At 47.7% G+C, this 15,832-nt stretch overlaps 1 protein-coding gene across 1 annotated transcript; it reads right to left on the reverse strand.

Moving 5' to 3' along the window:
* Positions 1–6,669: 6,669 nt before the first annotated feature.
* On the reverse strand, positions 6,670–9,775 carry TDGF1 (teratocarcinoma-derived growth factor 1). The gene is made up of 6 exons (XM_021687074.1): positions 9,741–9,775; positions 8,957–9,009; positions 8,746–8,871; positions 8,202–8,316; positions 7,999–8,108; positions 6,670–6,845 (listed from the first exon to the last, which is right to left on the reverse strand). Exons 1-6 carry the CDS (start codon positions 9,773–9,775, stop codon positions 6,730–6,732), a joined length of 555 nt encoding a protein of 184 aa, XP_021542749.1. The 3' UTR covers positions 6,670–6,729.
* Between the last annotated feature and the right edge of the window lie 6,057 nt (positions 9,776–15,832).

A 15,832-nucleotide genomic window follows, 5' to 3' on the forward strand; every position in this document is an offset into this window, starting at 1 on the left:
CCCCCCCCCTTTGAGGGTGCTTTTTAAACCTGCTTACAAATAGAATTCAGTTGTGTAATTTCAGTGTATGATTTTGCATCAGGAACCATTCATTTTAGATTTAAAAAAATTATCACAATCAGGGGCAACTGGGTGGCTCAGTCGTTAAGCGTCTGCCTTGGGCTCAGGTCATGGTCCCAGGGTCCTGGGATCGAGCCCCGCATCAGGCTCCCTGCTCCGCGGGAAGCCTGCTTCTCCTTCTCACTCCCCCTGCTTGTGTTCCCTCTCGCGCTGTCTCTCTGTCAAATAAATAAAATCTTTAAAAAATAAATAAATAAATAAATAAAATAAAAATGGCCTATCAAAATCTATGCCAGCTTTTAGAATGTGGAATTGTCCTTTCTATGCTCCTTGACTGGCCCATGAAGTTGTCAGTCCTGGGGTGGTCAGTGGGGTCCAGGATGCTTTGCTATTGTGTGTCCTGGGTTGCCTCTACTGATTAAATCGGGGTTCACATCTGTTCCCTCCTGACTTCTCTGTCAGGCTTAGTATGACTGATGACCTTCTGGAAGCTTCTTCCACCTTTAAGTCTTCTCAGGGGCTGTTCCGTCTTCCTCCACCTGGTCCTTGGATGCTCATCAGGGCTGCCCTTGGCCCTTTCCTTAGCCAAGAGGTGGTGGTGTGCCTCACCTTGTCCTTGAGCTGCCCTGCCCTGCCTTGGCTCTAATTCTGCCCTCCCCAGGGCCTTCCCTTTCTCTCCTCTTGGCTTCTTTAATAAACAGGGTTAGTCTTTCATGCCTTTTTAAAAAAAGATTTATTTATTTGTGAGAGAGAGAGTGTGGAAGGGGAGGGGCAAAAGGAGAGGGCGGGAGAAACTCAAGCCAATTCTGCATTGAGCGCAGAGCCCGACAAGGAGCTCACAAGCTGACATCACGACCTGAGCTGAAACCAAGAGTCCGATGCTTAACCAACCGCACCACTCAGGTGCCTCCCCCCCTTTTTTTCACCAAAGAAATGCATGTGTCTAGTTTACAGAATTGGTACAGCTGAATATGCTTCCAGTCGTGGTACAGGCAATGTAGCGCCAAATGGTTTTGTTAGTTTTGGAACATTTTTTAACTGAAGCTTTAAAAAGAAAGTAGCTCCAAGCCCACACAGCGAGGTCCCCTGTACCTGTGTTCTTCCTGCCTCAAGGCATCTGGAGAGCCCCGGCCGGCCCGGAGTGGCTGCGTTCCTGCTGCCCCTTTTACTGCCCAGCGAGGGCGGGGGACGAGGACTGGCACCCTCGCTGTGGGGGCACTCAGGATGCGAGGTCTTCTTGCAGGAACAGTGTGGGGTAGTCAGACTCCTTGAATTCCCCCATCCCTTTTTTTTTCTTGTTTTTGTTTTAGGACCTTGTTGCAGGGAGAGAGGGATCCCTAGAGAATATTGGCTAATAATTGGGACTAGCTCATGGTCCCCGATCAATGTCGAAGCTGTGAAGAGAAGGAAGCAATCAACTGTCAGTTGTTCCTGATTACTTGCTGAACATTGTCAGCTAAATCCTGAGGTGAAATGATATGTGCACGGTTCCATAAAATAACATAAGGCAGAAAGAGAAGTAATTATGGACCACAGGAAACATAAGTAGGGAACTAATTATTTACTGTTATTGAAGCAGCTAGACCCATGCAGTGTGTGTGTGTGTGCGTGTGTGCATGCATGCACAAAGGCGGGGAGGGGGGGAGGAGGGACCCCACCCAGGAGGCAGGACTTCCTGGCGGATAAATCAGAAAGGAGTGTTGGCTCAAAGCTGCATCTCGTTGGGAATTGCCCTCGAAGGGAACCACCTTGAACAAGGAGATGCTTCCTCTCCAGGACAGAACACCTACAATTGGCTGCTGTGGAGAGTCCAAAGCCCAGGTGATTCCCTGGGGCAGATCTGGGTCCTCCCTGCCCAACTAGATGGTCAATGGGCAAATACTGTGGCCACAGCTGAGAAGGGCAGGGTGGTCAGGGGCACAGACCTCGGGGACAAGGGTCTTGTCACTCTACCAGGTGAGCCATATAAAGCATCAGCAGTGACAGCTCAGGGTGAGGGAATGTTAGAATGGGTGGAGGAGGCGGGGCGCCTGGGTGGCTCAGTCGTTACGCGTCTGCCTTCGGCTCAGGTCATGATCTCAGGGTCCTGGGATCGAGCCCCGCATCGGGCTCCCTGCTCCACGGGAAGCCTGCTTCTCCCTCTCCCACTCCCCCTGCTTGTGTTCCCTCTCTCGCTGTGTCTCTCTCTGTCAAATAAATGAAATCTTTAAAAAAAAAAGGAATGGGTGGAGGAGGAAGGAGAAGATGTGTTTGTTATCAACTGTGCCCCGAGGTCATTTGCAGTGTTGGCGACTGCAGCCTGGTCCACTCCTCCTTTTCTTAAAGTTCCCCCAAGGACTGATCAGAATCCCGGAGGAAGTGAATCCACAGCAGGAGGGGCTGATTGCAATGGACACCTGGATCCCCTCCTCGGGACCCTGATACTTATTCCCCCAGTTGCTGGGTGTGTTGGCCGGAACTGTCCTTATCACATGGACGCTTTGCTTTGAGGAGCCTGCAAGCCTTTTGAAGGTAGGATCTACATCTTTTGCATCCTCTGGAGCACCATTTCGCAAAATGTACGTGCGGTTCATGATCATAGACAGTGCACAAGTGACCATTGTTACTATTCATTATTATTGCTTTTAAATTTCAGGCCTTGTGTAAATTATCCAGGACTTCACAATTTGCTTTGGACAGGTAAAAAGCATTTTAGAAAATGAGTTGATGGCCAATCGGAACATGAAAAGATGCTCAACATTATTCATCGTTAGGGAAATGAAAATCAAGATCACAGTGAGATACTACTCCACACCCACGAAAAATGGCTAGTCTTAAAAAAGCAAAACAGAATGAAACCCAGGCAGCAACTAGTGCTGGTGAGGAGGTGGAGAAACTGGAACCGTTGTGCAACGCGGGTGGGAATGCAAAATGGTGAAGCCGCTGTGAAAACAGGATGGTGGTTCTTCACAAAATCAGAGGATTGCCATGTGACCCTGCAATTCTGCTTGTGAGGAGCTACACAAAAGAACTGAAAGCAGAGGCGTGAACAGGTACACCAATGTTCACAGCACATTATTCAGTTGCTAAGAGGGGGAAACAACCCAAATGTCCATGGATGGATGAGTGATAGCATACATACCATGGAATATTGTTCCACCTTAAAACGGGAATGAAGTTCTGACCCATGCCCCTACATGGATGAGCCTGGAAGACATTATGCTAAGCAAAATATGCCAGTCATATGTATGGCTCCACTTATGGGAGGTGTCTGGAATAGTCAAATTCAAGGACACAAAAAGTAGATTCAACTTCCAGGGGCTGGGTGTGGGGAGGGGAATGAGGAGTTACTCTTTAATGGGTAAACTTTCAATTTGGGAAGATGAAAAAGTTCTGGAGAGGGATGGTGGGGACGGTTGCCCAGCAATGTGGACGTACCGAAAGCCACCGGACTTTGTAGTTAAAAATGGTTGCAATGCTAACTTTTATGTTGTGTGTATTTTACCACAATAAAAAAATGAGTTGATATAAAAAAATTAAGTATGGCTATTGTGGCCCAAACTGAGGTGACGTGTGAATGCCCAGGTTTGAAAAACACTGGCCCAGCCTCACCTGCAGAGCGGTTTCAGGTTATTTGCATGCAAATGAGAAGCCTTTTTCAATATTCTGAAGTTGCCTTTTCCTTTTATGAATTTCCATTTCTGGGCAAAAACCACTCTGGTAAACAGGCAAGTAGAAAGGGAAGAATTGTGCCATTTGTTGAGAATTTTTGTACTAGTGCTCTTTTTTAGTTTATGTTATTCTAACAACACTGTGGTGTAGGGACTCACCCCGGTTTGCAGGTTGGGAAACTCGGTCCCCACCCCCGCAACTAAGTGGCTAGACCAGTCTTCCTTCCACACTGGGCAGCCCACCCCCATGCTCTGAGCTCTTCAGGATGCACCTTTGGAACTTTGCATCCGCAGGGCATTAATTTGGAGAAACAAGAATTGGGGACCAAGTGGTACCTAAATGATGGAAGCAAATGTCCTTCACAGCAGAGAACACACACAAAAGCCAGAAACAACACTGGGTCTGCGCTCTTGGCTCTTCTAGTTACTTAAGTTTTGAGCCTGATGTAGTCCTGGCTTTCCCCATGAAAACAGATGCAACCCACCCTCACCGTGGGAAACACCAAGTACAGAGGGGAAAAACCCACCACTGCAAGCATTTGTCACAGCACCGCCCAGAAATAACCACAGTTCACACTTTGGTCAATAGATTTCCCATTTTTACTGGGCACACTCACATATACAATGCAGTTTTAAAATACATAGTTTTATCACCTGGTTTACAACGAAATATATTGTGAACATTTTCTCTTTTGCAAGTTAAAATTCTTGCAAGGTATGGAGAAAACATAATTTATTAAGCTCTCTTGTTGGAGAAATTTAGTTAGAATTTTTTTCCCGGGAAGACTTCATCTCCTTTACAATGCATTGAGAAAAAAGGGGGTGTCCTTGTCTTCTACAGCTTTCTATAGAGGATACAAATTGGCCTTTTGGGAACCCTCCTACACTGTTGGTGAAAATAGAAGCTGGTGCAGCCACTCTGGAAAACAGTATGAAGGTTCCTCAAAAAGTTGAAAATAGAGCTACCCTACAACCCAGCAATTGCACTACTGGGTATTTATCCCAGATACAAGTGTAGTGATCCAAAGGGGTACATACACCCCGATGTTCATAGCAGCAATGTCCACAGTAGCCAAACTATGGAAAGAGCCCAGATGTCCATTGACAGATGAATGGATAAAGAAAATGTGGTGTACGTACACACACACACACACAATGGACTATTATGCAGCCATCAAAAAATGAACTCTTGCCATTTGCAGCAATGTGGATGGAACTAGAGGGTATTATGCTAAGCGAAATAAGTCAATCAGAGAAAGATAATTATCATATGATCTCACTGATATGTGGAATTTGAGAAACAAGATGAAACCAGAGAGGGAGACAAACCGTAGACTCTTTTTTTTTTTTTGATTTTATTTATTTATTTATTTGAGAGAGAGAGAATGAGAGAGAGAGAACACATGAGAGGGGATAGGGTCAGAGGACGAAGCAGACTCCCCGCCGAGCAGGGAGCCCGATGCGGGACTTGATCCAGGGACTCCAGGATCATGACCTGAGCCGAGGGCAGTCGCCTAACCAACTGAGCCACCCAGGCGCCCCCAAACCGTAGACTCTTAATCATAGGAAACAAACTGAGGGTTGCTGGGGGGGGGATGGTGGAAGGATGGGGTAACCAGGTGATGGACATTGGGGGGTATGTGTTATAATGAGCACTGGGTATTGTATAAGACTGATGAGTCACAGACCTGTACCCCTGAAGCAAATAATACATTATATGTTAATTAATTGAATTTAAATAAAAAAAATAAGAAACTTGCCTTTCAACTTAGCTTTTTAACTTGCTTCTTGGGCCCATCTAATCATCAACCAAGTAATTCATTTTATTTTTCCCAATACCTCTCCCATTTGCTTCCTCTTTTCTACCCAGTCTCCCTGGTACACACACACATACACACACTTCAATACTTCAGCATCCAGTCCCTCACCTCCAGTATCTGCCCTCTGCACTCTTGTCCGCTTCCTTTACAGACTGTTCCTTTCCTTTCTTTTTAAAGATGAGGCCTTGGGGCACCTGGGTGGCTTAGATGGTTGAGCTTCTGCCTTCGGCTCAGGTCATGATCTCCAGGTCCTGGGATCGAGCCCCACATCGGGCTCCGGGCTGGCTCAGCGGGGAGCCTGCTTCTCCCTCTGCCTCTCCCCCTGCTTGTGTGCTCTCTGTCTCTCTCTCAAATGAATACATAAAAAAAAAAACCTTTAAAAAAATAAAAATGAGGTCTTAATTGATTTTGGTCAACTCTACTCAAAGCCTCAGTTCCACATTAGGAGTAGCCTTTAATAATCTGAAGATAGAATTCAATTGTTAAAGGAAAATAGTAAGAAACCCTTGGTAGAGATACGTGTTATCAAGAAATGTAGATCTTGGTCACAGAGTAGATATGGCTGACTTTTTTTTTTAAAGATTTTATTTATTTATTTGAGAGAAAGGGCAAGAGAGAGCATGAGCGATGGGCAGAGGCAGATGGAGGGAGAAGCAGGCTCCCCGCGGAGCAGGGAGCCTGATGTGGGACTCGATCCCAGGACCCTGGGACCAGGACCTGAGCTGAAGGCAGAAGCTGAACCCACTGAGCCACCCAGCAGCCCCTATGGCTGACTTTTTATTTATTTATTTTCTTTTTTTTTTTTAAGCATTTATTTATTTATTTATTTGAGAGAGAATGAGAGAGAGAGAGAGAGTATGAGGGGGGGAGGGTCAGAGGGAGAAGCAGACTCCCCGCTGAGCAGGGAGCCCCATGCAGGACTCGATCCCAGGACTCCAGGATCATGACCTGAGCTGAAGGCAGTTTCCCAAACAACTGAGCCACCCAGGCACCCTGGCTGACTTTTTAAAGAAGTTTTTTGGAGAGGGCAGGGCAAAGGAAAGTAGTTGGTACCTGAAGAAAATGTTAGGGACTGTGATAAAAATCCATTCGCTGTTTCAAGGCAACTAACAAATATCATCTCTCAGTTAGGACACTGGAACGACAGCCTTTACAGGTTATGAAACTCACATGACAAATATTGCATATGCAAATGTCCATTAACAGTAACTTTGTAGAGCGAGGCAGACGCCAGCTAGTGAAAAAGTGGTGCCGGAAGACAGTGTTAATTCAGGAGTCCTGGAGACCAGGAAGTGCTCATCCATCACGTGGCCATCTGAAAGGTAGGGACCCTTGGTCATTAAAGGAAATCCCTCCAGCAGTTTATCCTGCCCACATGGCACATCTGTACCAGCCAAAAATCAGTTGGGACTCAACATTTGATGAGTAGAGCATGCTTATGGGACCAAGAGTACCGATCACATGGAATTCAGGCTCCCCTGAAAAAAAAACTCTTTCAGCAAAAGTCGCCACAGGCCTACCGTTAACTTGGGTTTTCCCTGGACACGTGCTCTCACACCTGGAAACTTACCCCAGCCGGTGACACCTTCAAAGGCAGGGGTGCCGCAGAACTTGGTTAGGCATCGACGAGAAGGAGACAACACATTTTGGGCCCCAAGTTCCAGGAAGAAAATACGGTCTCCACCCCTCCAGTCATCCCATTCACACTTACCAAACACCTATCCTGGGCCTGACACAGCCAGGATGCAAGTGGAAAAGCCACAGTCCCCATCCGGGTCCGGGCTCCCCGCTTGTACTCAAGTGAAGCATCTTGACCATGTGCAATTTCTAACATCTCCAGGGTCAGAACTCTGAGAGGCCTCTGAACTTGGGGGGACCGAGAAATCTGGCTCAGGGCGGGGCGGGGTGAGAACCCTCTCCTTTGGGTCCCTGTCCTTCTTGCTACTGTTTTCCTCAAATCAATAAAAATCTGCAAGGTGACAGGGTTGAGACCATTCACCAAGGGGTCCACGAGGGGGGGCCCTTGAGTATCCATGAGGAAGTTCCTGAGGAACAAGAAGGGGGTGGGGGTCAAGCCTCTGGTGGAATTTAAGGGCAGGAGTTGGGAGTTGTCTGCCTGGAGCTTGTCTGGGTCTCCCTGTCCAAAGGAAAGGAACCCCCAAGAGCACCTCTTGGTGTTTAAGAGACCAAACTTTTCGTTTGTTTTCCTTAGTAGAAGGTTACACACTATAACATGTCAAATAGCCTTGACATCACTCTCCAGCTGGAAGGTGACATTTCTGAGGCACGAGATATGAGGGACGCCAGCGTGACCACCCCATCTGGAGCCCTTGATGCTTTTAATAAGCAGCCCTTTGGCTGCCAGGATCTAGCAAGCCGTGGGGTAAGAGGAGAGACCCCCCCCCCCCACCAAGTGGCCACAGACAACTAAGGAACTTGAAAGGACAGAAGAGGGGACTATGGCTTACCACAGCCCGGTAGGAATGTCTGCCGAAAGCAGTGAAGCTGGCCGCGCCAGCATTTACAAATGGAACATCCCTTGGGCAGCCAGGTGTCATGGGGCACGGACTCACAGTTCCTGGGCAAGAAGGAACAGAGAAGGCGATGCATACGGATTTTAACTCCCGCCTCTTTTCCTCTCCGCCCACCCCGCCCCCCTTTAATGGCTTACTCTTTGCGGGAATCATGCTCACAGTTGCGGCCATAGAAGGAGGGGGGGCAGGCACAGAAGGACCCCAGCATGCAGGTTCCCCCATTCAGACAGCAAGTTCTGTTTAACTCCTTACCTGAAATGTAAGAAGAGGTGGCTGAGAGGGTTGGGGGGACTGAAAAGCTAAGCTCCTGGGAGCAAAGGTTAATACAGTGCTAAGGGCTTGGGTTCCCCAGTGCTCGGAGATGGCTAAATCTTGTGAACCGCACAGAACAGCACGCTTGCTTTTTAGTGTGGCTCTGCTACCTGAGCCTCCGAGCAGAGAAAGCTTTTGTGTCCTCAGGCCGGGGGTGGTTCCCAGAGCCCCGGGAATCAGGAGGGAAACTGAGTGCATCCCGGGGAGGTCAAGTACATACTGCCGTTCTAGGCTCCAGAGCCAAGTCCATCCATCCGCCCAGCTCCAGAATCAGCTTGCCACCCAGGAGAAAGAGCGTCAGGAAGAGAGGAAACAGGAAGGACCAGGACGGTGATAGCACACAGTAGATCTAAGGCAGGTGGGTCTTACTATCCTGGATTCCTAAGGACGGCACAAACTGGGAAGACCGGTGACGGATTGCAGGCTCCTCCCGGGACCGAACGCTGTCATCTTTTAAGGGCGGCTCTCTCCTGGCAAGTTCACGGTGGCCCAAGCCTTAATGACAAAAATCAACCAGTGGGCTCAGGATTTCAGGCCCTGTGACAATTGCTGCTGATCAAAATAACAAAAAGTCTCTCACCAGCAACCAATTCCAGTTCAAACGCTTTGGAAATGGCCATGATCAGAATCACACTGGGAAGACGAAATCAGACACCCGTTAGCAAAACAAGGCAAATAAAACCTTTTGCGTTAACAGAGTTTAACACCTGGGTCTTCCCAGCACAAGGAGAAGACCACAGCCCGCTAGGGAGAAATTGTAGAGTCCTACCTTTCTTTCTCTTCAAATGGCTAACTCATGTAACAACATCAAGAAAAACGATGAGAATAAAAATCACCTAAAAGCCAATTCTTTTCAATATGTATCATGACTTCTTAGGCTCTGTCCTCCTAGAACCATAATTTTAAGTAGGCGTAAATCTTTTAGCTTCGATTTCACAGAACGCATATTCTCCTGCTCTTAGATTTCATATAAGAATTTAGAAATGACTGCATGACATTCTCTGGAATCAGTGAATCACATTTTACAAACGATTTCATTTAAACCGGCCATTTGAAAGATTTTCAGCAACAAATCCCGCCTATAACTCTTCACGGTTTTGCAAATACTGGATCTATGCCTTGAAACTCCTCAGGAGCAGATTTTAATCTGGTTGTTGATACCGATTTTAATCTGGTTGTTGATACCGATCTTTTCTTACCCAAGAGAGGAAAACGCTAGTCATCTATCTCCCAGGCTGCGCCATTAACCCGATTGAAAATGTTAAAAACCAATGGCAAAGCTGGACGGACTCTGTAAGTGTGAAGTTCTGGGTCTTTAGGAAAAAACAGCATCCCTGAAGTTCACATTCAAGATGGGTTCATACCTGCAAGAGAAGCGCTCCATCTTTCTGCGGTCCATAGCTCCTAACAGGTTAGGGGGAAAAAAAGGTCAGCATGGCTTTCACTCATGGTCGTTGCTAAAACACCCAAAGGAAAACATTAATTTCCTGAAGTGAAAATGGGAATTTAGAAAGAAGAGTGTCCCGGATGAGAAATATGCTTTCCCCAGAAGGTCTTAGGAAGAGCAGGAGCCAGGATGTCTGGGAGACTGGGGGCTCATCACCCAGCTGGGTCCTAAGGAATGCTTTGACCTTAGCCGGGGAGCCAGCCCGGCCCCGGCCTCTCCTTTCTCAACAACCACGCCAGCGGTGGGGAGGGCCTCCAGGAGGGCGGGGGGGCGGAGACCTACGCCCATCACCCTGCAGAGCCTCTCCTGGGCTGAGGTGAGGGCGGTGAAGCCCTGGGACAAAGTGGGATGGAAAAGGCGGAGTCTTGTTAAACTGGTTAACTAGCCCTAATATCTCTATCATTAGCTGCCTCTTAAAAAAAAAAAAAATCAGATTTACTCTTTAAAAAAAAAGCAAATCAATTGTTCTGTGCAGTTGGTGATTCCAGATTGGAGGAGCGGTGGAAAGTGATTGCTTTTTTTTTTTTTTTTAAGGATTTTACTGATTTATTTGCAAGAGGGAGTGAGAGAAAGAGAGAGCACGCACGAGTGGGGGGCAGGGGCGGAGGGAGAGGGAAGAGCAGACTTTCCATCGAGCAGGGAGCGGGGAGCAGGGAGCAGGGAGCCGGACTGGGGGCTCGATTCCAGGACCCTGGGATGATGACCTGAGCCAAAGGCAGACGCTTTACCGTCTGAGCCATCCAGGCGCCCCAAAAGTGATTGCTTTAATTAGGAAACCCTCAACACCACCGAAAAGTCTCATCTCAAGGAGTTTGATATTTTGTTGCCAAGTTTTACTTGAATTTCATCTTTGTTTTTCCCAAAAAAAAGGCGTGTTGAACCTGGTGCTTGGCCCTGAGTGTCCTGGGGTGGCTGAGTTGGGTGTCTCCACCAGTGGGAGGACGAAGACTAGGAAGCTCTCAGAGGGGAAGTTCAGGGTCGCCAGGGGGCCCTGGGGGCTCCTGACCCCCCTGTGAGGGAGTGAGTGTAAATTCCAGGTGGGCCCGAATTGCAAGGGGAGTCTCCGCCTGGGTCCCCAAGACACCGGAATTAACCCCCTATTCCGGGTCCTGTGTTACCCCTACGAGTGGTTATTTGGTGGTTCCTGGAAGCCCCCTGAGGCTGCCGCTGGAGAGGCGCGTCCCTCAGTCGGAGTCCCCACCTAACATCTTGGTGCTCCAGATGATGTAATTCGTCCCAAGTCATGAGTAGTTCAGATATCATTTAATTCTATTTTCTAAAGGAAAAGCCTGTCGTTTACCCACTGCTGCGGGGCATACGGGTGTGAGGCTTTTCTGTGCTATTTTTTAAAAAAGATTTTATTTATTTATTTGACAGAGAGAGAGCCGGAGAGCACAGGCAGGGGGAGGAGCAGAGGGAGAGGGAGAGGGAGAGGGAGAAGCAGCTCCCCGCTGAGCAGGGAGCCCGACTCGGGGCTCGATCCCAGGACCCTAGGATCGTGACCCGAGCCGAACGCAGTCGCTTAACCGACTGAACCACCCAGGTGCCTATCTGTGCCATTTTCACCCATCTCTGTCCATTGAGGTCACACCGTGGCAGAAAGGACCAGGCAGCATCCAGGCCATTTCAGCCTCGGTGTCCCCTGTGCGCAGGCCATGGGCCACAGGTGCTGAGAGGAGCCCTTAATGGCTTCCACACCTGCATCTTGGGGGAATTAAATTTAAAATAATTTTTACTGAGGAGTAGGGCCCCATCAGAGCAATGGTGGGGTGCAGCCCATTTACTTTACTATAGAAGCAGCCGGCTCTTGGGTTCCTGCTGAGCTTCAGCTCCCGGTGTGGCCTTTTGACTTGTTAAAAGCTTCAGGTGGCATGCTGAGTTGCATCGGGAACGGGGAGCTTAGCTAGAAGCTCTTGGAAGCTGGATGCGGGGGAGGGCAGTGTAGAGGAGAAGGCTAACCACCCAGCCCCTGGAACTGCAAAGCAGCAGAGCGCAAAGGAAGTACCGTATAGGCGTGCCTCCTGCTGTCACGCTTTGCTGTATTGCACTCTGCAGATACTGCTTTCTTTTGTTTTTGTTTTGTTTTGTACAAATTGAAGGTCTGTTGCAATCCTGCATGGGCCAGTGGTTCCCCTGCCTTCTTCCTCCCCTCGGGCCTCCCAGGCCCCGAGAGACACCAATATTGAAATGAAGCCATTTAATAACCCTACGGCGACCTCGAAGTGTTCAAGGGAAAGAGTTGCATGTCTTTCCCTTTAAATCAAAAGCTAGAAATGGGGGCGCCTGGGTGGCTCAGTCGTTCGTTAAGCGTCTGCCTTCAGCTCAGGTCATGATTCCAGGGTCCTGGGATCGAGCCCCGAGTCGGGCTCCCTGCTCCGTGGGCAGCCTGCTTCTCCCTCCCCCACTCCCCCTGCTTGTGTTCCCTCTCTCTCTCTCGCTGTGTCTCTCTCTGTCAAATAAATAAATACAATCTTTAAAAAAACAAAAAAACAAAAAACCCACAAAAGCTAGAAATGATGAAGCTTAGTGAGGCAGGCACGTCCAAAGCCGGGACAGGCTGCGAGCGAAGCCTCCGGAGCCAAACAGCCAAGCTGTGAATGCAAAGGCGAAGTTCTTGAAGGAAATGAAAAGTGGGACTCCAGTGGACACACAAAGACAAGAAAGGGAAACAGCCTTATTGCTGAGAGGGAGAAAGTTTTCCCAGCCAGCAAATTCCTAGCACTGGAATTGCGTGGTTGAAGGGTGGACACGTCCAAATCATTTTCCAAGAAGGCTGCACCAGTCTCTACATATCCCCCACTTCTGCTCCCCCACCCCACATCCCTCTCCTAACCAGCTGGCTGCAAAAAGCCTCTTAATTTTCACTAATTCTGTATGTAAAAAGAGTATCTCATTATTTGGATTTATACTGTTGCCCAGGGTTTATTGGATCTTGTATTTCTTTCTCCATGAGCTGGCAGGTAGTTCTTGGAGGGAACTTGAACTGGCTTCTTTCTTGCCATTTGCTCTGGGAAGCCCTTCCCTGGCTTCTGGTTAGCCCAGAGCCCTGGCCTGGCACCCACTGCTGGAGTTCACCTTATCTTATCAACACTGTTTTGTAAACTGCTTGTTTTCCTGTCTTTCACCAACCCTTCCCCCTATGCCTTCTCCCCACAGACTAGGAGGTCCAGAAACCTGGTGTGCCAGAATTTCAGCTTCCCCAGCCTCCCGTCCTGTGTCTGCCAGTACTAATCTGACCCCATCTGCCCCATCTCTGGCTGATGGAAATGTCGTCTTAGCCTCCGTTTCTCAAAGTGGGGGTGGGACGAGGGCAAGGTCTTTGAGAGGCACCACAGGAAAACAACTTGCTTTCCCTATCGAGAGCCAGAAGATACAACAAAGAATGCCCCAACCCCCAACAATCCAGGAGAGAAAAAGAAATCTTACGTGCTATAAACCTCGCCCATGCTGGGTAACTTCTTCAGGAGAGTTCACCGTACAGAAGACAAGATAATCTTGATGTACTTACTGGAAAAGTCTGATTGAGACTTTTAGACGTGGCTATGGTTTGGAGTTCTTTCCCACCAAAACTGTTCTTCTAATCAAATTCAACAAATATTTACTGACTGGCTACTCTGTGCTGAGCACAGTGGGGGAGATGGGATCTCTGAGACTGGGGCTCCCGCTCCCTAACCACCCCCTCCTTCTGCCGTAAGACAAGCCCAGAAATCTATGCCAAGTGCCATTTTACTTTTATCAAAACTCTGCTGATGGTGAGGGAGCGGTCACTTCCTGAGGCCCTGCTGACCAAGTCATGGCTCCAGCAGAGAGCTGGTTTCACAAGACCTGGAGAATCTCACTTAAAAGTGCTTCTTAAATGGATTTTGTATGTGATTGCATCCGGGCATTCTTCACAGCTCTTGGTGGTTTTGAAATGGATTAAGAGCAAGTGGAAGTCCAAGGCTGAAATGCAAATCCCAAATCGTATCAGAAATCAATTACAGTGAGGCTTCCTGTATGCAAACGGCCCCCGGGAAACTTTGAAGTGTGCCCCATTCTGGAGACAGCCCCCAGGCTGCCCTTCTGAGCTGCGGCCACCACCGTGATAATCAGTGGATGATGTTGTGTTAACCTACTGAGTTTGTGAGAATTTGTTACCCAGCAATATAGAATGAATGCAAACACTTTGGAACTTTTTTTTTTATTGAAGTTAAATTTTAAGTTTATGCACTCATAAAAATTACAAATAGCAAGGGTTGTAGGTTAATAAATTATTCCAAAGTACCATGTAACCACTACCCAGGTCAAGAGTAAGAATATTACTAGAACCCCAGAAGTCCACCTCCCACTTCCCCAAAGCTCACTACTTTTCTCATTTCAAATCCCATAGATTGGTTTCTCCAAGGTTTGGAACTTTATCTAATCCCGAGTGTGTGTGTATGTCTGCTTCTTTCTGCTCAACGTTATGCTGGGGGAGCCATCCATGTTGTTTGTAGAAGTTTGCTCTTATTCACTGCTGTGTGGTGCCCATTGCATTGAATCTACACAAAGATTCAGCACCGCTTTACTGGAAAGATCATTCTTACATTACTGCTCTACAATGGCATTTTTCATCAGGAATCATTTGTTCATGTGGTGTGAGAGGTTTTGTTTTGTTTTGTTTTTAATGTCTTATTCTATTGCTTTATTCTGTTTGGTTAGCCTCTTTGTCTCTTCTTGTAGAACACACACACAGTATATTCACCAACAACAAGATTCTACATGTAAACAATCCAAAAGACTCTAAAGATAAACTATGGGACTTGAGAAGTGTTCTGAGCTTAATTGGTGTGTCCTGAAATTTATATGTTGAAGTCCTAACCCCTAGAACCTCAGAAATGACTGTTGGAGATAGGGCCTTTGATGAAGTAGTTAAGCTAAAATGAACTCATGTGGGTGGGCCCTAATCCAATATGATGGGTGTCCTCATAAGGAGAGGAGATTAGGACTGAGGTGTGTGCATACACAGGAAAGACCATATGAGGACCCAGGAAGAAGAAACCCACTTGCAAGCCAAGAAGAGAGGCCTCAGAAGAAACCAAACCTGCTGACACCTTGATCTTGGACCTCTAGCCTCCCGAACTGTGAGAAAAGAAATGTCTGTTGTTGAAGCCCCTAGGTCTGTGGTATTTGCTATGGCAGCCCCAGCCAACTTACATAGTAAGTACATTTCACCAGGGTACTAGATGCAAGGTCAACAATGAGAAGTCAGCCACCTGGAAGAGGGCCCCCCCCCCCCCCCGCTCAACCATGCCGGCAACTTGATCTTGGACTTCCAGCTTCCAGAGCCGTGAGAAACAGATTTCTGTTGTTCATAAGCCATGCGTGTACAGTACTTTATTATAGCAGCCCGAATGGATGGAGACAGTATGTGAACAGGCAGGCTGCTGATAAATCTGATGGTGTAAGGCCTCAAGGGGGATTAATCAGAAAGACAGGATCCTGAGCAGACTAGCTCATCCAGCACTGGATCCTTCGGGCTAGAGCAAGGCTGTAGTGAATTCAAGATTTTAATAACAGGGAAAAAATGTCATTTTTTTTTCCATTTCAATTTCTGGGTATGTATTTACCTTTCTCCTTATCCACTTACGAAAATCACCAGGTTGGAAATCCATTGTCTTATTTCATCTCTAGATAAGCCATTCAGGTTTTCCTGAGCGGGTTTTCTCCAGAGCTCTATTTGTCATTGATGTGGACATTGTTTATGAAGCATTATTTGTGGGTGCTCTTTGTTTTTTTTTTTTTTTAAGATTTTATTTATTTATTTGACAGAGAGAGAGAGAGAGAGAGAGAGAGAGAGAGCATAGCAGGGGGGAGGGGCAAAGGGAGAGGGAGAAGCAGACTCCCCGCTGGGCAGGGAGCCCAACATGGGGCTCGATCTCAGGACCCTGGGATCAAGACCTGGGCTGAAGGCAGGCAATTAACTGACTGAGCCACCCCAACACCCAAGGCCATGCTTCCTGGGATTTCTCAACAAATATGTTGAAGGCG

Source organism: Neomonachus schauinslandi, chromosome 1 (assembly GCF_002201575.2).
Source record: "Neomonachus schauinslandi chromosome 1, ASM220157v2, whole genome shotgun sequence".
Classification (NCBI taxonomy): Eukaryota; Metazoa; Chordata; class Mammalia; order Carnivora; family Phocidae; genus Neomonachus; species Neomonachus schauinslandi.

What these genes read in the sequence shown, in the direction of transcription:
- TDGF1 (XM_021687074.1), bottom strand. Translation starts at nt 9,775, where the DNA reads ATGGACCGCAGAAAGATGGAGCGCTTCTCTTGCAG. An exon ending in GTCCTTAGGAATCCAGGATA is followed by an intron (nt 8,317 to 8,745) that starts GTAAGACCCACC and finishes CTTACATTTCAG; the next exon opens with GTAAGGAGTTAAACAGAACT. An exon ending in GACATTCCTACCGGGCTGTG is followed by an intron (nt 6,846 to 7,998) that starts GTAAGCCATAGT and finishes CCTACCTTTCAG; the next exon opens with ATGGCCACGTGATGGATGAG.